Source organism: Heterodontus francisci, chromosome 3 (genome assembly GCF_036365525.1).
Source record: "Heterodontus francisci isolate sHetFra1 chromosome 3, sHetFra1.hap1, whole genome shotgun sequence".
Lineage (NCBI taxonomy): Eukaryota > Metazoa > Chordata > Chondrichthyes > Heterodontiformes > Heterodontidae > Heterodontus > Heterodontus francisci.
Window position 1 is genome coordinate 149,254,395 of NC_090373.1, and position 25,144 is coordinate 149,279,538.

Here is a 25,144-nt window from a genome sequence, read left to right on the forward strand (position 1 = left end):
TTCAATCTGTGTGTTTTTTGCTTTACTTCATTACTGGTTAAGACTTGTTTTATAATAAACTAATAATTTAGCTGTTTATTAAAGAAACCTGGTTGGCGTGTTTTATTCCAGGATAAAAATAGGGTCTATGATTGACAGTATCGGTAAGTGGGAAAAAATGTAAATATGTGTTGTGACCCGTAAAGAAGTGGAACTAGAATAAAGAGTGCATTCCTCCTGCCTCAGTCATAACAATGTAAACAGATAATTATCTCTTAAGGAACTAAATGCAAAAATATTATGAACTATTGACAAGAAATTCATCTGAAAGTATGAATAATGTTGAATGATAAATTCAGTATTTTCAGAAAGCAGCCAATTTTATTAAAATTATACATACCAGAAACTGCCTCTTGTACTTCATGACTTAGTTCTATTTAAAAAAATAAATCAGGGTCATTTGTTAGTATCAAAAAACATTTCAAATCATATACAATTAAAGTAAAATGAACTGACTGTAAGATACTTCGATGTCCTCCCTCAGGGCCGTGTACTGATAAGAGTGATTTATGCTCCAGTTGGCTGGATGAGTAAATGGAACCTAGTCATATTGACTGGGAAGATCTCAAATTCAATCTGGTAAGCGACATGTTATCCAATCACAGCCTGACCATTTGTTTTCAGGTTGCGGGTCATGCTGGCAAGGCCACATCTATTACCCATCCATGGTTGACTTAAGATGATAATGCAGCATCTTCTTTAGAGCAAATTATTTTCACAACTGAGACGCATACGAGGCCACTTCAGAGGGCATTAAATTAAAACTCATTTAGTGTAGGATTGGAGTCCCATATTGGACAGATAGGGGAGGGATAGGAGGTGCACTTCGCTGAAGGGCATTAGTGAACCATTTGGGGCTAATTGCTTGATTTGGCGCTCCCTGCAAATGCCTCTCCTCACCAAGAGTGCCCAATTGTGGAATGATCCTCAATGCAGCATGAATCACTGCCTTCAGAAGAGAAAAAAATATGTATACTTATCATCTTAACCATTATCTGATTAGTCACTAGTTTACCTAAGGCTTCTGTAGGACATTACAGCTGGTGGGATTTGTAAATCAGACCTGTACATTTAATATACAACATGAGGCACCTAAGTATTAAAGCTCTGTTCCAACTCTCATTGATGGGGTGGGAAATAAGACAATGGATTGGATTTTGTGGTAGGAATAAAGGTCAGGTTATCAGTGCTTGTCGTCATAATGCTGTCAAATGTGACAGCAACTTCCAGTATCCGAACATGCGCAGTTAGAGAGAGAGAGTCATAGAGAAATACAGCACTGAAACAGGCCCTTCGGCCCAGAGTCTGTGCCGACCAACAACCGCCCATTTATACTAATCCCACATTAATCCCATATTTCCTACAACATCCCCAGCATTCTCCTACCACCTACCTACACTAGGGGCAATTTACAATGGCCAATTTACCTATCAACCTGCAAGTCTTTGGCTGTGGGAGGAAACCGGAGCACCTGGCGGAAACCCACGCGGTCACAGGGAGAACTTGCAAACTCCACACAGGCAGTACTCAGAACTGAACCCGGGTCGCTGGAGCTGTGAGGCTGCGGTGCTAACCACAGAAATGTGGATGCAGAAATCTGAAGGAAGCTGCTGTTTGAGTTGCCCTGCTCCTCCAGATGCTGCGCTACACTGAGTACAAAATCAAAGAAGTTATGGTGAACCTTTATAAAACATTGGCTCGGCCTCAACTGGAGCATTGTGTCCAATTCTGGGCACCACACTTTAGGAAGGATGTGAACGCATTGGAGAGGGTGCATTTATGGGAATGGTTTCTGGGATAAGTAGCTTCAGCTATACGGATTGGACAAAAAATTGAGAGGAGATTTAATAGAGTTGTTCAAAATCATAAGGGGTCTGGACAGAGTATATAGGGAGAATCTATTCCCGTTGGAAGAAGGGTTGAGAACCAGATGACACTGATTTAAGGTGATTGGCAAAAGAAGTAATGGCAACATGAGGAAATCTTTTTTTTAACGAAGCAAGTGTTTAGGGTCTGAAATGCACTGCCCGAGAGTGTGGTGGAGGCAGATTCCATTGTGGCTTTCAAAAGGGAATTGGATAATTATCTGAAGAGAAAAGATTTTCGGGGCTACAGGGAAAAGACGGGGGAGTGGGTCTAGGTGATTTGCTCTTGTAGCGAACTGGCATGGACACAATGGGCTGATTGGCCTTCTTCCATGCTGTAACCGTTCTGTGATTCCATTCTCTGATATCTCCTTAGGCGGTACAACTGAATTTTTCAATCTCTTGTGGCATCTTACCAAATGCCTTCTGAAAAATCCACATACACCACATTAACTGCATTTCCTTTATCTACAGAATTACATCTTCAAGAAACTCTACTAAATTTCTCAAACATGACTAAGAAGATCATGCTGCCTGACTTTAATTGAATAGCTCCAAGCATTCATTAAATTTGTCTCAAATTATGAAGTCCAACAGTTTGCCTTGACATTCAATGGCATTACGATCCCCCTGTGCTGTCGAAGGAGCCTTGGTGGTTGCTGCAGTGCATCTTGTAGATGTAGAACTGGAAAAGCCATATAAATACTGTGGCTGTAAGAGCAGGTCAGAGGCTAGGAATCCTGCGGTGATTAACTCACGTCCTGACTCCCCAAAGCCTGTCCACCATCTACAAGGCACAAGTCAGGAGTGTGATGGAATACTCTCCACTTGCCTGGATGGGTGCAGCTCCAACAACACTCAAGAAGCTTGCCACCAGTGGTGCAGTGGTTAGCACCGCAGCCTCACAGCTCCAGCGACCCGGGTTCAATTCTGGGTACTGCCTGTGTGGAGTTTGCAAGTTCTCCCTGTGTCTGCGTGGGTTTCCTCTGGGTGATCCGGTTTCCTCCCACATGCCAACGACTTGCAGGTTGATAGGTAAATTGGCCATTAGCAATTGCCCCTAGTTTAGGCAGGTGGTAGGGAAATATAGAGACAGGTGGGGATGCGGTAGGAATATGGAATTAGGAATAAATGGGTGGTTGATGGTCGGCACAGACTCAGTGGGCCAAAGGGCCTGTTTCAGTGCTGTATCTCTAAACTAAACTAAACTAAACATCCGGGACAAAGCAGCCTGCTTGATTGGCACACCATCTACAAATATTCACTCCCTTCACCACTGGAGCACAGTGGCAGCCACGTATAACATCTACAAGATGCACTGCAGCAACTCACCAATTCTCCTTGGATAGCAACTTCCAAACCCGCGACGTCTACCACCTAGAAGGACAAGGGCAGCAGATGCTTGGGACCACCACCACCTGCAAGTTCCCCTCCAAGCCACACACCATCCTGACTTGGAACTGTATTGCTGTTCCTTCACTGTCACTGGGTCAAAATCCTGGAACTCCCCTCCTAACAGCATTATGGGAATACCTACCCCATATGGGCTGCAGCGGTTCAAGAAGGCGGCTCACCACCACCTTCTCAAGGGCAATTTGGAATGGGCAATAAATGCTGGCTTAGCCAGCGACACCCACATCCTATGAACGAAAAAAATAAATATGGCTTCAAATTCCAAATGGTTAATTCATCTTCTTACTCCTCCTTTTCACTACAAACCATCTCCTTTGACTTCCCTTACCCTCCCCCTCTATCCTCATTTCTGACCTGAGATACAAAGAGCTCACTCATTTCCAGCTAGATTTTATAGGCACCCTGAGATCAGGTCAGAGGAGTGGGGCCCATAGAATCGCGACAGGTGGAGAGGGGCGGAGAGCCTGTCATGAAGCAATCTTGCTGGGTGGAATAGGCTGACAAGGGCCTTCGTGCCCAGAGGCCAAATAAGGCCCTTAAGTGGCTTATTAATGGCCACTTTAAGGGCCTCTTCCTGCTGCTGGGATTTAACCTGCGGCAGGGGGTGCCTCTGCCTTGCAGGCAGGGAGCCCTGTAGAACGAGGCGTCCTCCCAGAGGCCTTTCGGGGGGGGGGGGGGGGGAGGGGAGGTCCCTCCTGTGTGGACGATCTGCGTCCCATGGAGGGCCCCAGCCTGGAAACAATGCTCCTCCCAGGACTGCCCCTCCCCCTGGGCTTTACGACCACACCCCAAATCCAACTCGCTGGGGTGTTCCAGACTGGCCCTGGCGGCCCCGCCTCACCTGAGGTGCGGGGTTCCAATGCTCGGACTGGGTCCAAGGCCTCTGCCATAGCAGTACTGGCCACTGCTCCCGGTGGTGCTGCCAATACTGCTGAGCTGCTGGCCCTGTGACTGGCCAGCAGGATCCCTTGGAGAAGGGTTTCCTGTCTTTAAAGGTGTGGGACACAACCTTCAAAACACTGCAAGATCATTCCGGGAGGGTATGAAAAGGCCGAGCTGGAGATCCCTCTGCCATTTCGGCCTGGTGCTGCAAGCCCCACCTCCTCCACAAAATCCAGCTCTTCATCTTCAAAATGGAGATTAATCCATTGGCTGCCCTTTTGTGAACCTTCTTAGGATGTTTCACTACATTACAGGCTGTTGGCATTTGTGACAAAATCTTGTCTGGGTCACTATCCTCTTCATAAAGATCCCATACTCTTAAGTAACTGTAGTAAATGCAGTCTGCATGATGCAAAAGGACTGTATATCATATCATCAAATGTGCATGAGGCATTCTTTGCCCTGGTGTGACTGTCTAAAGAAACATAGAATTTTAACATTTCCTGCTTTCCTTTAATTTATAGTACCAAAAAAAAATTCTACCTGTAGTTTTCAATTTAAAAATGTTTACAATAACATGGAAAAAGAGTTTTCTTTAAAATGTCTTAAACCTTATATTTGGTTGGTGCTAGCCCACACCCACAGGAGTTTTAATCTTGCAACAATGAATAATTTCAGCCTTGCATTTTAATAGACAAACCTTCGGCGATGTATTATCAAAGCCCTCAAAAGCTCAATATCAGTGATTAATATGTAACAAATAATGTACATACAAAATAAAAACACTCATTTTATTTTCTGATTTGGTTTCCCAACAGCAATAACGTACCCAGGTGAAGGATATAAGAATATTCTTGTTGCCGAACCTCTGTTCTTAGCACACCACTTTCCAAGTCTACAATCACAGAATCCGAGTTGATATCCTTTGAAAGAATTTTGCACAAATTAATAATTGCCACAAATTCTAAGATACCTAAGATTAATAGGTTCAGATTAAGAACTTAAATAATCCACTTATAGATAATTGGAATAACTGATCATTTCTCATCCAAGTAGCATTTCAATTACTGGTACCATTATATCATACAAATTCTCATATTAAATTCCTCTCTTTCCTTTTGAAGGGAGGTATTAACATGTAATTTGTGAGTTGGTACCATCAAAGATGACCATGAAAGCTGATTATTGTAAACGTTAAACTGATGCATTGATGTCTGACAGAAAAGGGATTGTGTTGGTTCTACCTGATCTGGTCTAAACATGACTCCAAGTCCAAACAACAATTCACTCTTCATGCTCTCTCTGGTGACGTAGCAAGCCACAAACCATGGCAATTAGGGATGGGTAATATAAACATCTAATCCAATGTCACTCACAGCCTGAAAACATTTTTTTTTGAAAAGCAATAAGGGGAATGGGATTAGCTGTGCAGGGAAATGCTCCTGGGCTTTGACTGAACTTGGGTGGAGTTTGACAGCACTCAAGTAGAGCTGCTGGTGTTTATACCATTGACAACATCTTTGATATGAAATTACTGTGGAGACGAATTAAAGATTTAGCAGAACTAGGATTGAAATGTGGAGTTACGCTTACATGTCAATTTTAGGGACAGGCATGGGTAAGAACCTTAGGAAAGAGTGCATTAGCAGCACTGCTTCCTTCTAACATTAAATTTGGTATTTTTTGATTGGCGATATAAATATATTTATGTCACAGGCTTCAGTAATTAGAACCTGTACATTTTCTAACTATCAACAAAACACAGATGATGACTGCAGACTTTTGGTTTGCTTTTAATAAGGAAAGGAAGTGACACTACTTGCACGTCTCTCTCCCTTTCCTCACAGATGTCAGTTATCAGAATGTTTACAATTTCTAACCACCATCAAACTACAGCCAATAATTAGAGATATTCTGTAGTTAGCAAAATTCAAGGCCTTTTAATAACTCACATTCGGATGAAGAAAGCCACTCCATCTGCCTGTCTGTCTATCTCTCTCAGCTAATACATTTTCTAATGTTTAGAGAGCATTTATAATTCAAACATCAATAAATGTTACATAGGAACATAGGAAATAGGAGGAGTAGGCCATTCAGCCCCTCGAGCCTGCTCCGCCATTCAATTAGATCATGGATGATCTTCTACCTCAACGTCATTTTCCCACATTATCCCCATACCCCTTGATATCTTGAACATACTCAATGACTGAGACTCCACAGCCCTTTGGGGTAGAGAATTCCAAAGATTCACTAGCCTCCGAGTGAAGAAGCTCCTCCTCATCTCAGTCCTAAATGGCCTGCCTCTTATTCTGAGACTGTGTTCCCTGGTTCTAGACCCCTCAACCATCAACGCCCCCACCCAGCCAGGGGAAACATCCTTCCTGCATCAACCCTGTTGAGCCCTGTAAGAATTTTGTATGTTTCAATGAGATCACCTCTCATTCTTCTAAGCTCTGGAGAATACAGGTCCAGTCTCCTCATAGGACAATAAGTTATAGCATAGGACTAACAACACAGAAATCGAGAGTTCAAATTCAATTATTGCTAAGTTAAACTGAAGTGAAACCTCCACCCATATCCAGTCTGACCTACATGTGACTCCAGTCTCATACTACGTGACTACTTCTGAATGCTTCCAAAGCAATTAGGAAGGCAGTATTTATTTCTCAATCCCAGTGTTGTCCAAGACAAATAAAAAATGACAAGTAGTACAGGCTACTTTTTTTTAAATGTTGCTATATAGCATTGTTGTTTTTAAAAAAACCTTAACATAAAATGTATCTTTTGTTTCCATGTTTGGCCCACTATTATCACCTTTTGCCTTGCACTGTGGATGTACCCACATCAGATGGATTGCAGCAGTTCAAGAAGGCAGCTCACCATCACCTTCTCAAGGGCAATTAGGGATGGGCAACAAAAAATGGCCTTGCCAGCGACGCCCACATCCCATGAAACAAATAAAAAAAAGCATCCACCACATCACAGATCTTTCCCTTTTATTCTTTCCTTGCATCCTTTTCGCTGGCTTCATACTGGCTTAACAACTGTTCATCTCTAACGTCTTCCAGTTCTATGTAAGGTCATCAACCGGAAATGTTAACTGTTTCTCTGTATTCAAATGCTACCTGGCCTGCTGATAGTTTCCAGCATTTTCTGATTTTACGTCACAGTTACAGCATCCACAGCCTTTTGCTTTTATCAAAATAACATTAAGTTGGATAAAGCTTTTGAAATATATTCTCTGGCTTTCCTTTAAATAATTTTGAAAACAAATTAATTACAGACTGAGAGAAGCATTTTACCATTTAGCTATCTTAAATGTCACTGATGCTTCTTGGAAAACTGTGCTTACTGCACAGTGATAGACTGGGCAAAAACTGTGGCAGTTGGAGTTTAATGTGGGGAAGTGTTAGGTCATCCAGTTTGAGCCCCAAGATTGATCAGGGTATTTTCTAAATGGCAAGAAGGTAGGAATAGTGAGACTTAGAGGTCCATGTAGAGAAATCACTAAAATCCAGTAGACAGACACAAAAAATAATTAAATAGGCTGTAAAGACCAGGTGAGGAAGGCATCTCAGGCTCCCCTTTTGCCCCTTCTCTGGTTTGACCGTAACAGTGTTTATCTTTTTTTAACACAATGATTAAACTTATCACCTCAGTGAGCTCTTGCTCCTGCTCCTCTAATTATAATTGTAAATGAACCAATCAGACAGATTTTCTTGAGTTTAAACAAGCAAGATGTAAGTTAATTAACCTTATCACTCTAAACCAGTTAAAATTACTAAATACGCGAAGCAGCCCCGCTCAGATTCATACGAGAGGCACACACACAAATAGATACAGAGGGGAAAAGGCAGAGTTGTGAGGTTGGAATAGAGTCCATAATAAAAATGGAATTTAAGTACAGAAGTGTAGTCCCACTGTCCTCGCTGGGCCATGTGCACAATTCACGCTTTCTTCTCTGGTCCCGGAAGGCCAAAGAGAGGCTTTAGCCATCCTCCTTGTTGATGATTGGGAGGATCTGTAGATTTGAGGTTTAGCTGCAGCTTGAGGCTCCCCTGGGCTTTGCAAGAGAGGGAGATGCTTTCTTCCTTGGAGTTCACTTACTGTCTTTTCTTCTGAGGCACAATTCACAATCTCAGAGCTACACAGGCAGGTATGTCATGTGACCACATCTTTGTTTGAAAACAGAGGTTTCTGGAAGGTTTTTTGAAATTCAAAGTTCTTCAGAAATACGTGGTGGTGGGGGAGGGAGAGGTTGGCTCTTTCAAAGTCAAAGGGTGTCGATAACTTTTGACAACCACTATTGACAAAACCCATTCTAGGTAACTGAATCAGAGCGCACCCCTATGGTTCTACCTAGACTGGGTAATTACCTCTATCTCCCAGCCGGCCTTGGCTTCCCATATGAAAATTGTGCATGGCCGTCTTTGGCTGTTCTGTTCTGCTTTTTAAAAGTTATTTGCAATAATGTCCAGTAAAAAGGTCTCAGGCAAAATTTCATACAACAAAATTAATATTTTTCCATTTGGCATGTGGTTTTCCATTACAAGACTAAAGGAATGTTGGGACAGATACTGTAAGTAATTAAAAAGGCTAATAAAATGTTGGTCTTTATTTCAAAGGGGCTAGGATACAAGGGGCAGAAGTTATCTTACAGTTATATAAAGCTGTGGTTATGCTCCCTCTGGTGAACTATATTCATTGCATCCCAGGTTGTTAAAGGAAGCCAGGGAGGAAATAGCAGATGCACTGAGGATCATCTTCAAATCCTCACTGGATACAAGCGAGGTGCCAGAGGATTGGAGGTCTGCGGACGTTATACCATTGTTTAAAAAGGGTGCGAGGATTAGGTCAAACAATTATAGGCTGGTCAGTCTGACCTCGGTGGTGGGGAAATTAGTTTAGTTTAGAGATACAGCACTGAAACAGGCCCTTCGGCCCACCGAGTCTGTGCCGACCATCAACCACCCACTTATACTAATCCTACATTAATCCCATATTCCTACCACATCCCCACCTGTCCCTATATTTTCCCTACCACCTACCTATACTAGGGGCAATTTCTAATGGCTAATTTACCTATCAACCTGCAAGTCTTTGGCATGTGGGAGGAAACCGGAGCACCCGGAGGAAACCCACGCAGACACAGGGAGAACTTGCAAACTCCACACAGGCAGTACCCGGAATTGAACCCGGGGCGCCGGAGCTGTGAGGCTGCAGTGCTAACCACTGCGCCACTGTGCCGCCCGTTTTATTATTAGAATTATTAGAATTATTAGAATCAATTCTGAGGGACAGGAAAACTGCCACATAGAAAGGCATAGATGAATCAGGGATAGTCAGCATGGATTTGTTCAGGGAAGGTCATGTCTTACTAACTTGATTGAGTTTTTTGAAAAAGTAACAAGGAGGATTGATGAGGGTAGTGCAGTGGATATGGGCTACATGGATTTTAGTAAGGCATTTGACAAGGTCCCGCATGGCAGACTGATCAGAAAAATGAATGGAATACAGGGGAATGTGGCAGGTTGGATCCAATATTGGCTCAGTGACAGAAAACAAGGGTAGTAGTTGACAGATGTTTTTGCGAATGGAAAGTGGTTTCCAGTGGCATTCCACAGGGCTCAGTGTTGGAACCCTTGCTGTTTGTGGTATTATATTGATTTGGACTTAAATGTGGGAGGCATGACTGGGAAATTTACTGATGACACAAAAATTGGCCGTGTAGTTGATAGTGAAGAGGATAGCTGTAGACTCCAGAATGAATGGGCAGCGCAGTGGTTAGCACCACAGCCTCACAACTCCAGGGACCCGAGTTCAATTCTGGGTACTGCCTGTGCAGAGTTTGCAAGTTCTCCCTGTGACCGCGTGGGTTTTCGCCGGGTGCTCCGGTTTCCTCCCACAGCCAAAGACTTGCAGGTGATAGGTAAATTGGCCATTGTAAATTGCCCCTAGTTTAGGTAGGTAGGTAGTAGGGAATATGGGATTACTGTAGGGTTAGTATAAATGGGTGGTTGTTGGTCGGCACAGACTCGGTGGGCCGAAGGGCCTGTTTCAGTGCTGTATCTCTAAATAAATAAAATAAAAATAACAATGGTTTGGTTGAGTGGGTGGAAAAGTGGCAAATGGAATTCAATCCAGAGAAGTGTGAGGTAATGCATTTGAGGAGGGCAAGCAAGCAAAGCGACACAATAAATGGGAGGATATTGAGAGGGGTAGAAGACGTGAGAGACCTTGGAATGCATGTCCATTGGTCCCTGAAGGTTGCAGGACAGGTAGATAGAGTGGTGAAGAAGGCATATGGAAGGCTTTCTTTTATTGGCCGAGGTATAGAATACAAAATGTAATGCTGGAACTGTATAAAACACTGCTTAAGCCACAGCTGGAGTACAGTTCTGGTCACCACATTATAGGAAGGACGTAACTGCTCTGGAGAGAGTACAGAGGAGATTTACAAGAATGTTGCCAGGGCTTGAAAGTTGCAGTTATGAGGAAAGATTGGATCGGACAGGGTTGTTTTCCTTAGAACAGAGGAGGCGGAGGGGTGACTTAATTGAGGGGTACAAAATTTTGAGGGGCCTAGATAGAGTAGACAGGAAGGACCTGTTTCCCCTGGCGGAGAGGTCAGTTACCAGACGGCAAAGATTTAAGGTGATTGGTAGAAGGATTAGAGGGGACATAAGGAAAAACTTTATCACTCAGAGGGTGGTGGGTGTCTGGAATTCACTACCAGGAACGGTGGTGGAGGCAGAAACTCTCAACTCATTTAAAAGGTACCTGGACATGCACTTGAAGTGCAGTAACCTGCAAGGCTATGGACCAGGTACTGGAAGATGGGATTAGATTGGGTGGCAAGATGTTTCAGCCGGCACTGACACAATGGGCTGAATGGCCTCCTTCTGTGCCGTAATATTTCTATGGTTGTATGGTTCACTTCTGGTCACCGCCACTCAGGAAGGATATACTGGCCTTGGAGGGGGTGCACTGCTGATTCTCCATAATAATACCAGGGTTAAAATGGTTAAATTATGAGGACAGATTGCATAGAATGGGCTTGCATTCCCTTAAATACAGGAGATTAAGGGGTAATGTGTAATTGAGGTGATTAAAGGAGTTGTTAAGATAGTAACTGTTCCCTGTGGTGGGAGAATCCAGAACAAGGGGGCATAACCTTGAACTTAGATTTAGGCTTCAGGGATGATGTCAGGAAACGCTTCTTTACACAAAGAGTAGTGGAAGTCTGGAACTCTCTCCTCCAAAAAGCTGTTGAGGCTAGGTCAATTGAAAATATTCAAACTGAGATTGATAGATTTTTGTTAGGCTCGGGAATGAAGGGTTATAGATCCAAGGTTGGTAAATGGATTGAAGATACAGTTTAGCCGTGATCTAACTAAACAGGTTCGTGGGGCTGAATGGCCTCCTCCTGATCAAAAACTGCAGAACCTGCTTTCAGTTTAGAATCACTACTCAGAATCACAGAATCTCAGAATTGTTACAGCACAGAAGGAGGTCATTCAGCCCATTGTGTCTGCACCAGCTCTCCCGAGAGAGAAACTCACTTATTGCCATTCCACTGCCTTCTCCCCATAACCCTGTACATTCTTCCTTTTCAGGTAACTATCTAATAACCTTTTGAACCCCTCGTTTGAACCTGCCTCCACTGTGCTCTCTGGTAGTGCATTCCAGATCCTAACCACTCGCTGCTTGAAAAAGTTTTTCCTTATGTCGCCATTGCTGCTTCTGCCAATTACTTTAAATCTGTGCCATCTCGTTCTCGATCCTTTCACGAGTGGGAACAGTTTTTCCCTATCGACTCCGTCCAGACCCCTCATGATTTTGAAGACCTGTATCAAATCTCCGCTCAGCCTTCTCTTCAAGGAAATCAGGCCCAACTTCTCCAATCTATCTTCGTAAATGAAGTTCCCTCATCTCTGGAACCACTCTCATGAATCATTGCTGCACTCTCTTCAATGTCTTTACATCTTTCCTTAAATGTGGCACCCACAACTGGATACAATACTCCAGCTGAGGTCGAACTAGTGTCTTATAAAAGTTCAACTTAACCTCCTTGCTCTTGTACTCTATGCCGCTATTAATAAAGCCTAGGATACTGTATTCTTTATTGAACGCTCTCTCAACCTGTCCTGCCACCTTCAATGACCTATGCACATATATATCCAGGTCCCTCTAATCCTGCACCCCCTTTAGAATTGTACACTTTATTTTATATTGTCTCTCCATGTGCTTCCGACCAGCATGAATCACTTCACATTTTTCCCCATTGAACTTGTCCATTGCCACTTGTCCGTCCATTCCACCAACTTGTCTACGTCCTTTTGAAGTTCCACACTATCCTCCTCACAGTTCACATTGCTTCCAAGTTTTGTATCATCTGCAAATTTTGAAATTGCGCCCTGCACACTAAGGTCTAAGTCATATATCAGGAAAAGCAAGGGTCCCAATACTGACCCCTGTGGAACTCCACTACAAACCTTTCTCCAGCCTGAAAAACATCCATTAACCACTACTCTCTGTTTCCTGTCATTCAGCCAATTCCATATCCATCTTGCTATTGTCCCTTTTATTCCATGAGCTATAATTTTGCTCACAAGTCTGTTGTGTGGCACTTTATCAAATGTCTTTTGGAAGTCCATGCACAGCACATCAACAGCATTACCATCATCAACCCTATCAGTTACCACTTCAAAAAACTCCAGAAATTTAGTTAAACATGATTTTCCCTCAACAAATCCGTGCTGGCTTTTCTTAATTAACCCGCATTTGTCCATATGACTATTAATTTTGTCCCAAATTATTGTTTCTAGAATTCTCCTCATCACTGAAGTTAAACTGACTAGCCTGTACTTGCTGGGCTTATCTTTCCATCCTTTTTGAACCAGGGTGTAATATTTGCAATTCTCCATTCCTCTGGCACAATTTACCCTTCATAAATCCGTGTTGGCTTTCTTTAATTAACCCACATTTGCCCAAGTGACTATTAATTCTGTCCCGAATTATCATTTCTAGAAGCACTGAAGTTAAACTTACTGGCCTGTAGTTGCTGGGCTTATCTTTAAAATCTTTTTGAATAAGGGTGTAACATTTGCAATTCTCCAGTCCTCTGACACCACCCCAGAGTCTAAGCAAGACTGGAAAATTATGGCCAGTGCCTCTGCAATTTCCACTCTCACTTCCCTCGGTATCCTTGGATCCGTCTCATCCAGTCCTGGTGTTTTATCAACTTTAAATATAGACAGCCTATCTAATACCGCTTATCAATTTTAAATCCTTCTACTGCATTAATTACCTCCCCTTTCACCGTGGCCTGGGTAACATCTTCTTCCTTGTTGAATACAGATGCAATGTACCTCAACTATTCCCCCTGCCTCCATGCGTAAATCCCCCTTTTGGTCCCTAATCGGCCTTACTCCACCTTTTATCACCCTTTTACTATTTATATGCCTAGAGAATTGGAAAAATATTTGAAGGGAAAAAAATTGCAGGGATATGGAGAATAGCAGAAAAGTGGGACTAACTGGATAGTGCTATCAAAGAGTCAGCACTAGCATGATGGGCTGAATGGCCTCCTTCTGTGCGATATCATTCCATGATTCCATGAAACCGCAGTGGACACAATTGTAAATATATTATCTACATTTCTCATCAGAAGATATGTTGGGATCCTGGTGTGTAGTAGCACTGAGGAGTGTGCCCCAGAGTCTGAGAGCACTGAGATAGGCACAAGGGTCTGGCTGCATTGGGGACGTGGAAGATACAGGGCATGACCCAATCTGCATCCATCTTCTTCTCTGCTATTGGCTCAGATCACAGCCTGAAACTGATATTTGAGTTCAAAATGCACTGTTACTATATGTACCAACAGATGTCAGTATGCAGGAAGAAAACAGAGTATTTAAAACATCCTTTGTCCTTAAAACTGACTTCCTGGCTGATAGTCAGGATCTGATGATTGGGAACAGATCAGGATTGGGTATGTATGGGTGACTGACATCTAATCATGGCAGACAGGAAGGACCGCTGCAACTTAATTACGATCTGTAAATATATCGATGGGAGTGCAGAGTGAGGAAGAGGACATGTGGAAGGCATTTGTAACAGGTTTTCCACTCTGTCTACAAACATATCACCATTCTCTTTCACTCTGTCTCAAGTATACTCACATACACATACTAGCTTTTACTTTCTTCCCTTCTCGGTCACTTTCTCTGCTCCCTCCCTTTCTCCTTTTCTATTCCTTTGGCATGTTTTGCTCCCCCCTCTCTTCCTCTGGCTTGTTCTGTGTCTCTCTCCTCTCCTTTCTGCTTTGGGAAGGAGGTGGGATCAGCTAGGCCCACAAGCCAACACTTCAGGAAGTGGGGAGGAGAAGAGGATCAGTCAAGTTTGTCGGCTGTCATTTTTCAAAGTGGAAGGATTGCAGTCCAAAATGACAAGTACCAGAAGTGAACATTCAAAAGAACAGTGAGCAGCAAGAATTAGTTTAAAAATAAAGGAGCAAAGAACAAAAATAAAGTAAATAAAAGGGTTTCAAGCATTAAAAAGTAAAACCAGCAGACAGTTACCCTTGACAAAACAATTGGTGGGGAGAAAATTGGGGTCTCAAAAAGAGAGAGAGCACAAAAGAGAGCGAAGGAACAAGAGAGCATGTGAAAAAGAGAGCATGTGCAGAGAGAAATGAGAGAACATAGGCTCAAGGTGATCACGTGTTTTAGTCCATCAAACAGAGGCAAGTACAGAAAAGTGGCACACTGCCACCTAGCTTGAAGGCTTGAAGAACTGAATAGGAAAACTGAAGAGTGACAGAAATAGTATTACAGGAAAAATGTACACCAAGAAAAGTGTACTAAGTTAATAGTGCCACAGAAAGTGCACCCTATATAAATACAGATTAGTGATAATATACACTAGTCGACCTCCCATGGCATTGCACAAAAGCCAGAGGATTTTCTGGTCCCTTTACCAAACTCCAAGAGTCCCTCAAGAGTTTTGATAGTCCATATAATTTTCTGCCATGTTGCTTAGCTCAGGTAGCCCTCTCCACTGCTGCCAGACCCCATCATCTTCTCTCCCATTTCAGACACTAGGAACCCCCTGCAAGATAACAGACAAAGTGCACCAGGGTAGGTGTAGGTTCCTGATATTTCGGAGCACTCAAGGAGGGTGTGTATCAAGGGTTTTACTGCTGTTTCCCTTTGGTTCTCTTCTCCTTTAATATTCCTTTGGTTTGTGTTGATTTCTTCTCTCCCTTCCACTGACTTCAATCTATCCTATTCTGTGCCTTGTTCTGTGTCTGAGCACTGGCATGCAGGTTCCTCGTGAGAGTGGAGTGGTGTTCCAATTTGATAGAACCAGACTGGAGTCCTGGAATTTGCAAAGGCTACAGTTAAACTACTGAAATTTGACAGCAGTGTTAAGATTTAATCTGGTGTTTGGCATAACTGGGGATTGGGATGTTTGGGTGAGGGGTTGAGAGGTGAAAGAGGGCACGGGTGGAAGATGGGGGTGGGGCGAGCTGCGGCAGGCAACTGATGACAGGCAGGGAGGGAAGGAAAGGCCAGATAAGCACTGGACAGTTGCAAGGTGAGGGGGAGAATTGGGGGAGCTACTGAAATGGGAAAGCTGAGGTCAGCCATTATTCTGGGAGAGGAGGGTGTAGAGAAAATTGGTAGCTATCAACCTTCATTTACCCCAGGCTCACCCCTCTCACATTAGTCTCTTCTGCTTCCTCTCACCCACCAGTTGCTACCCAATTTCTCCATCCCAACTCTCCTTCTCTTATTGTTCCGGCTCACATCCCTTCTGCTCACACTGTCTCTCACCCCTCCTGCTATTTCCTTATAAATACACTATCATTTGAACTACAAAGAGCCAGTTATGGGTTTAATGCAGGTAAAAATATGGCTTGGAGACAAGCAGCATGGCAACTGAGAGGGGGAGTTAGTGGTATCTGGTGGTGGGATCAGTAAGAACCAGTGATGAGGCCATATAGGGTCCAAGCTAAAAATAAAATCTATTTTAAAACATAATCAAAAAAAGTCAAGAATAAGAAGCAAAAGCAAATCTGATCAGATGTTGTAGAAGTCTCAGACTGTTGCTCTTTGTGGCTACTGAGAGTTAAGGAGGCAACAGCACCACCTGCCTTGATGAATAAATGTTGAGATCAGAGGCAATTAAAATAAAAAGAAATATTTTAGCACGGTAGAAAAGCTAAATGGAACAAGTCTTAGACTTAAAAGAAGTGTGCGCACATGCATATATAGAGACACTGGTGGACAATGAAATGTCAATACAAAAATTGCACAAATGATTCACAACACAGCTCAGGCTCTTTCAAAGTCATCTTATTCTATCCACGGAACACTTGTCTTGTTTGGTTCCAAAGTTAGAAACTCTTAGGTTTATTTGTAAGATTTCTTGGAAGGATTACTAATCAACAACACAGTAGAGTGAGAACTCATCTACCATATTTAGCTAAAAGCAACACAACAGATCTCAAATTAAGATCAAATTGGCAAAATCCCTTTCAAGGTTTAATTTCGCAAATATTTGCATAGCTTGTCATACAATTAATTATACAATTCAGCAAGATGACAGATGCTTCTTAATTGTCAAGTTAAAGTGATCTTCAGAATTATTCATCAAAGTCCGGGCTTCTTCTCCTACTCCCACGTCCTACTGATTGCTTGACATCCCTGTGGTAAGCAAAACTGCCGCATTCAGCTAAAGATTACATGTTATCTATCCAATGCCGCTTCTGCAAGTGGTTTTATTTTGAAGCACATACCTTTTGTTTGGTGTATATAACAACTGCGATTGTATCCTCTGTCTGAAACCATTCGTGTCTGGTAAAATTGTTAAAAAAAAAAATTTGAGTTGGATGACAGTACTTTTTGAATTCAGAACTTAAAATATATTTGCACAGTCAAACTGAAATATTGCGCAATGTCCACAGCCTTAAAGAACAAACATTTGATAGAAAACTAGAGAAACTGGGAATCCTTAATGTGAAAAAATGTGACAGAGGAGATTTCGCAGAAGGATACAAGATACTAAACAACAGAGAAAAGGCAAACTTAGGGCATGGCAAGTTGTGAGTGTAGAACATGGAGCATAGGTTCAAGTGGTGAAAGGCAAACTTGTGAAGGAAACCTGTTGTCCTTACCCAGTCTGGTCCATATGTGACTCCAGTCCCACACCAAGGTGGTTCAGTCTTAACTGCCTTCTGAACTGGCCGAGCAAACCACTCAGCTTATCAACCCACTATGTAGTTCAAGAGGAAGGTCCTTCAAGACCTTCTCAGGGCAATCAGGAATGGACAAAAGTGCCAGCCTTGCTAGCGATACACACATCACAAGAACAAATTTAAAAAATAAGAACTTCTTCACTTGAAGTGCAATCAGCACTTGAAATAGACTTCTGATGAATTGGCTATAAAAATCTTAAGATCATTCAAGAGCCAGCTCCATGCCTTCAGGGGAGCTATACGTTTTTTCTTTTAGACAAATCGACCAAGATAGGCTGAATGCAAGAAAAATACATGAGGATGGCCAAACAGGTACATGATCCTGAATTCCTGAATCTTGGAAATCTCTCCCCAACAGCACTGTGGGTTACTCGCACCAGATGGACTGCAGCAGTTCAAGAAGGCAGCTCACCATCACCTTCTCAAGGGCAATAAATGCTGGCCTTGCTAGCGATGCCCACATCTCATGAAACAAATACAAGAAATTAAACGATGAAGCTGAAAAGAAGGGCATGAACCAGATTACTGAATGTGAAGAAAAAGTTAAATGAAACAAAGGAACTATAATTTATTGAAAGAATATTTTTGGAAATTGAAAACAGAATGGGAGGAGCATACTGATTGGCTGTTTGAAGCAGTAGTTGAGCTCCTTTGAAAATCTCCTTTAGATTCTCCTCTTCTATCATAGAGTCATAGAGAAATACAGCACCGAAACAAGCCCTTTGGCCTAACAAGTCCACGCTGACCATCAACCACCCATTTATACTAATCCTACATTAATCCCATTATCCCTCTCACATCCCCACCTTCCCTCAATTCTCCTACCACCTACCTACACGAGGGGCAATTTTTACAATGGCCAATTTTACCCATCAACCTGCAAGTCTTTGGCATGTGGGAGGAAACCGGAGGAAACCCACGCGGTCACAGGGAGAACTTGCAAACTCCGCACAGGCAGTACCCAGAACCGAACCCGGGTTGCTGGAGCTGTGAGGCTGCGGTGCTAGCCACTGCGCCGCCCTCAATCATGCTTTTGCTGTAGCTCAATCTCAATTCTATTTCCCTTTTTTTCTCTCTTCCAACAGTCAATACCCTGTAAAATCCTTTCATATGTTACTTTGTATGTAATAAATGCTATAGATATGCAAACTGTTGTTAAATATTAGTATGTTCAAAAAATAAAAATCGGAACTGAAACTAGGTTTGCTATGGCAATTTACATACTTTAAGCAAATACAATGCTTTACAATTTACCCTCACAATAGTATATTAGAAGGGAAATAGACTACAAAGCTTCTTCTGCAGGCAAATCTATACATTTTTGTCATCAATATCCATTATATTCGTCACCCCTGAATAAGTTGGCAGATAAACCAGACAAGTTACCCAGAAAGATGATCTGGTGGATGGCACTAAAACTACTATAAATATCACCAGTAGCAATTTACAAAAACTTATATTTATAGAGAATCTTTAATTCAGAAAAACTAGATTCAGAGGAGAAAAGGAGCAGGTACCAACACTTTGAGGGTGAGTTAGATAAACGAAAGCAGATATATATTAAGAAATCTTTGAATGATGGGGAAAGAGTTAAAAGGGGAGGGGGAGGGGTTTGAGGATGGAGATCCAAAGCATAGGGGTATGACAACTTATGGTCTGCTATCTATGGTGGAATGGAAGGAAGGGAGGGGAAGCATAGGATGTCAGAGTAAGAGGACCAGAGGAATCAAAAAGCTGGAGAAAGTTGCAGAGGTAGGGTTTTGTAAGTTGGTGAAGGGCATGGATTTTAAATTTAATACATTAGGGAACAGGCAACAAATGTAAGTCATTAATGAGGGGTGTGATGGGAAGCAGGATACAGAGAGTAGGGATAATGGGCAGATACTCTAATTGGTAGGATGTGACAATTGGTGTCCCACAGTGATCTGTGTTGGGGCCTCAACTATTCACTATATTTTTTAATGACTTAGATGATAGGATAGAAAGCCACATATCCAAATTTTCTGATGACACACAGATATGTAGCACTGTAAGCAGTGTTGATGAAAGCATAAAATTACAAGGAGATATTAATAGGTTCAGAATGGGCAAACCCGTGACAAATTGATTTCCATGCAGTAAAGCATGAGGCTATCCACTTGGGACCCAAAATGGGTAGATCAGAATACTTCCTGAATGGTCAATAGCTAGCAACAGTGGAGGTCCAAAGAGACTTGGGATTCATGTTCATCTTCTTTGGCCTCCTTGTTTCGAGAGACAATGGGTAAGTGCCGAGAGATGGTCAGTGGCTTGTGGAGCAGTGCCTGGAGTGGCTATAAAGGCCAATTCTAGAGTGACAGACTCTTCCACAGGCGCTGCAGATAAAATTGGTTGTCGGGGCTGTTACACAGTTGGCTCTCTCCTTGCGCTTCTGACTTTTTTCCTGCCAACTACTAAGCCTTTTCGAATTGCCACTCTTTAGCCCCACCTTTATGGCTGTCCGCCAGCTCTGGCGATCACTGGAAACTGAATCCCACAACTTGTGGTCAATGTCACAGGACTTCATGTCATGTTTGCAGACGTCTTTAAAGCGGAGACATGGACGGCCGGTGGGTCTGATACCAGTGACGAGTTCGCTGTACAATGCGTCCTTGGGGATCCTGCCATCTTACATGCGGCTCACATGGCCAAGCCATCTCAAGCGCCGCTGGCTCAATAGGGTGTATATGCTGGGGATGTCGGCTGCCTCAACGACTTCTGCGTTGGAGATACGGTCCTGCCACCTGATGCCAAGGATTCTCCAGAGGCAGCGAAGATGGAATGAGTTGAGATGTTGCTCTTGGCTGACATACGTTGTCCAGGCCTCGCTGCCGTAGAGCAAGGTACTGAGGACACAGGCTTGATACACTCGAATTTTTGTGTTCCGTGTCAGTGCGCCATTTTCCCATACCCTCTTGGCCAGTCTGGACATAGCAGTGGGCGCCTTTCCCATGCGCTTGTTGATTTCTGCATCAAGAGACAGGGTACTGGTGATAGTTGAGCCTAGGTAGGTGAACTATTGAACCACTTCCAGAGCGTGGTCGCCGAGATTGATGGATGAAGCATTTCTGACATCCTGTCTCATGATGTTCGTTTACTTGAGGCTGATGGTTAGGCCTAATTCGTTGCAGGCAGCCGCAATCCTGTCGATGAGTTTCTGCAGACACTCTTCTGTGTGGGATGTTAATGCAGCATCATCAGCAAAGAGGAGTTCCCTGATGAGGACGTTCCATACTTTGGTCTTCGCTCTAAGATGGGCAAGGTTGAACAACCTGCCATCTGATCTTGTGCGGAGGAAAATTCCTTCTTCTGAAGACTTGAATGCATGTGAGAGCAGCAGTGAGAAGAAGATCCCAAACAGTGTAGGTGCGAGAACACAGCCCTGTTTCACGCCACTCAGGATAGGAAAGGGGTCTGATGAGGCACTGCTATGCTGAATTGTGCCTTTCACATTGTCATGGAATGAGGTGATGATACTTAGTAGCTTTGGTGGGCATCCGATCTTTTCTAGTAGTCTGAAGAGACCACGTCTGCTGACGAGGTTAAAGGCTTTGGTGAGATCTATGAAAGAAACGTAGAGGGGCATCTGTTGTTCGCGCTTGGTCTCCCCAATGTAGAGGAGACCACATTGTGAGCAGCGAATACAGTATATTACATTGAAAGAAGTACAAGTAAATCGCTGCTTCACCTGAAAGGAGTGTTTGGGGCCTGGGAGAGTAAGGAGAGAGGAAGTAAATGGGCAGGTATCACACCTCCTGCGATTGCAGGGGAAGGTGCCATGGGATGGGGACGAGGTGGGTGTATTGGAGGAATGGACCAGGGTGTCGCGGAGGGAACGATCCCTTCGGAATGCTGACAGGGGAAGGGAGGGGAAGATGCGTTTGGTAGTGGCATCACGCTGGAGGTGGCGGAAATGGCGGAGGATGATCCTTTGGATATGGAGGCTGATGGGGTGGAAAGTGAGGACAGGGGGAAACCTGTCACAGTTCTGGGAGGGAGGGGAAGGGGTGAGGGTAGAGGTGCGGGAAATGGGCCGGACACGGATGAGGGCCCTGTCAACAACAGTGGGGGGAAATCCTCGGTTCAGGAAAAAGGAGGTCATATCAGAAGCAAAGATGGTCATCTTCCCTGGAAAGTAGCATCATCAGAGCAGATGCGTCGGAGATGGAGAAACTGGGAGAATGGAATGGAGTCCTTACAGGAGGTAGGGTGTGAAGAAGTGTAGTCGAGGTAGCTGTGGGAGTCGGTGGGCTTATAATGGATATTGGTAGACAACCTATCCCCAGAGATGGAGACATAGAAGTCGAGGAAGGGAAGGGAAGTGTCAGAGATGGACCATGTAAAGGTGAGAGAAGGGTGGAAATTGGAAGCAAAGTTGATAAAGTTTTCCAGTTCGGAGCGGGAGCAGGAAACGGCACCAATACAGTCATCAATGTACTGGAAAAAGAGCTGGGGGAGGGGACCTGAGTAGGACTGGAACAAAGAATGCTCGACATATCCCACAAAAAGACAGGCATAACTAGGACCCATGCGGGTACCCATAGCGACACCTTTTACTTGAAGGAAGTGCGTGGAGTTGAAGGAGAAGTTGTTCAATGTGAGAACAAGTTCAGCAAGGCGGAGGAGGGTGGTGGTGGATGGGGACTGGTCGGGCCTCTGTTCCAGGAAGAAGCAGAGATCCCTCAAACCATCCCGGTGGGAGATGGAGGTGTAGAGCGATTGGACGTCCATAGTGAAGAGGAGGCGGTTGGGCGTCAGAAGAGTCACGGATGTAGGTGGGAGGAGACTGGATCAGCGGAGAAAAGATAGAAAGAAATAAATTCAGTGGGGCAGGAGCAGGCTGACACAATGGGTCTGCCAGGACAGTCCCGTTTGTGGATTTTGGGAAGGAGGTAGAAGCGGGCTGTCCGGGGTTGCGGGATTATGAGGTTGGAAGCTGTAGAGGGAAGATCTCCAGAGGAGATGAGGTCAGTGACAGTCCTTTGGACGGTGGCTTGATGTTCGGTGGTGGGGTCATGGACCAGAGGGAGGTAGGAAGAAGTGTCCGTGAGTTGGCGTTGAGCTTCTGCAAGATAGAGGTCGGTACGCCATACAACAACAGCACCACCCTTGTCTGCAGGTTTGATGACCATGTCGGGGTTACACCTGAGAGAACGGAATGCCTCATGTTCAGAGGGGGACAGGTTAGAGTGAGTGAGGGGGGCAGAGAAATTGAGATGACCAATGTCTCGCCGACAGTTTTCAATCAAGAGATCAGGAGTGGGTAAGAGGCCAGGGGGAGGGGTCCAGGCAGAGGGAGAATGCTGGAGGCGGGTGAATGGGTCTGCTGGTCGGGGGGAGGACTCCTGGTCAAAGCATTCCATAAGCCTTCTTACCATTCTATCTACCTGTCCTGCCACCTTCAGGCACCTGTGGACATGCATTCCAAGGTCTCTCACTTCTTCTACCCTTCTCAATATCCTCCCGTTTATTGTGTATTCCCTTGCTTTGTTGCTCTCCCCAAATGCATTACATCACACTTCTCTGGATTGAATTCCATTTGCCACTTTTCCACCCACTCAACCAAACCATTGATATAATTCTGGAGTCTCCAGCTATCCTCTTCACTATCAACTACACGGCCAATTTTTGTGTCATCAGCAAATTTCCCAATCATGTCCCCAACATTTAAGTCCAAATCATTAATATATACTGCAAACAGCAAGGGACCCAACACTGAGCCCTGTGGAACGCCACTGGAAACTGCTTTCCATTTGCAAAAACATCCGTCGACTACTACCCTTTGTTTCCTGTCACTGAGCCAACTTTGGATCCAACCTGCCATATTGCCCTGTATCCCATGGGCTTTAATTTTTCTGACCAGTCTGCCATGCGGGACCTTGTCAAATGCTTTACTAAAATCCATGTAGCCCATATCTACTGCACTATCCTCATCAATCCTCCTTGTTACATCCTCAAAATACTCAATCAAGTTAGTAAGACATGACCTTCCCTTTACAAATCCATGCTGAATATCCCTGATTAATCCGTGCCTTTCTAAGTGGCAGTTTATCCTGTCTCTCAGAATTGATTCTAATAATTTACACACCACCAAGATCAGGCTGACCGGCCTATAATTATTTGGCCTACACCTCGCACCCGTTTTAAACAATGGTATAACGTTCGCAGACCTGCAATCCTCTGGCACCTCACCCATATCCAGTGAGGATTTGAAGATGATCCTCAGTGGATCTGCTATTTCCTCCCTGGCTTCCTTTAACAGCCTGGGATGCAATCCATCCAGCCCTAGCGATTTATCCACTTTCAAGGATGTCAGACTCTCTCATTATGTTTATCGTATCTAATATTTCACACTCCTTCTCTTTTACTACAATGTCTGCATCATCCCTCTCCTTTGTGAAGCCAGAGACAAAAAACTAATTAAGAACTCTGCCCACTTCTTCTGCATTCACACATACGTTCCCTTGTACATCTCTGATAGGCCCTACCCTTTCTTTAATTAGCCTCTTGCTCTTAATGTACTGATAGAACATCTTTGGGTTTTCCTTGATTTTACCTACCAATAATTTTTCATGCCCTTTCTTTGCTTTTCTAATTTCCTTTTTTACTTCACCCCTGCACTTTCTATACTCCTCTAGGCTTTCTAAAGTATGAAGTTCTTTGTGATCGTCATAAGCTTTCTTTTTCTGCTTTAACTTACCCTGTAAGCTTCTAGATTACAAGGGGGCTCTAGATTTGGCCGTACCATCCTTTATCTTTGTGGAAACATGCCTACACTGTGCGTGTAGAATTTCGCACTGTTGATGTGGAAGCGATGTGCAGTTTTGGCAATGAACAGAATGTGGGTCAGAATTTTACACCCACCCAAAGAGCGGGAAGGTGGCGGGTGGGGGGGGAGGACATAAAATGGAGCGGGAGGCTTGGAGGCCCTTCCCAACACGCTCTGGCCTCCGCCGCCACTTTACGCAGGGCTGCGGCGGCTAAAATCAGCCCACCCGCCCCAGGCCAATCAAGGCGCTTAAGTGGCCACTTAACGGCCTCCACCCTCTTCCACGGGGATTTTACCCGTGACTGGTTGGGCGGCCAGGCCCGAGAAAAGCCACCTGTTAAAAAAGCCAGCGGCTCTCTGACATCCTGGGGGGGCCCTCATGATCGGGCATCCTATGCCCAACGAAGGGCTGCCCCCAATGCTCCAACCACCCCCAAAACCCAACACGCCCCCCCGTACCCCCAATCGACCACCCTTGCCTCACTGGGGCCCGAGCGATCACCCCGGCAAGGCAACAGAAACTTACCTGCCTTCCGGGGCTCCCTGACATCATCTTCTGTAGACCCACTGATTGGCCAGCAGCTCTATTAGGTGGGACGTCCGACCTCAAGCGGGTGGAAGTCCCGCCTTGGACGAATTAAAGCCCAGGGACCTGCAAAATACGTGTCGGATCTCCAGGCCAGGTGGAAGCGGGTTCGCCACCAACTTTCCAGTCGGTGGGCGGCTCCCGTCCGCTGAGGATAAAATCCCGACCATGGAGTTTGAAGCTCAGGTCTCAGTCACAAGAAAATACCTAGATAGCGGGCAGTTTGGTTCAGCCTGAGCGAGCAGCCAGGGAGAGGATGGAATCAATGCAAGGATGGAGATTGAAATGATGTTTAATCATTAGAAATT

At 44.2% G+C, this 25,144-nt stretch overlaps 1 protein-coding gene across 1 annotated transcript in view; it reads right to left on the minus strand.

The window, feature by feature from the left end:
• Positions 1 to 25,144, minus strand: part of cyb5r4 (cytochrome b5 reductase 4) — a 143,217-nt gene that overhangs the window by 47,962 nt on the left and 70,111 nt on the right. The window contains exons 7-9 of the mRNA XM_068026874.1: positions 17,005 to 17,062; positions 5,029 to 5,122; positions 380 to 412 (exon numbers count right to left, since the gene is read on the minus strand). Of these exons, the coding sequence (XP_067882975.1) occupies positions 380 to 412; positions 5,029 to 5,122; positions 17,005 to 17,062 (185 nt within the window). The remainder of the gene's footprint in view (positions 1 to 379; positions 413 to 5,028; positions 5,123 to 17,004; positions 17,063 to 25,144) is intronic.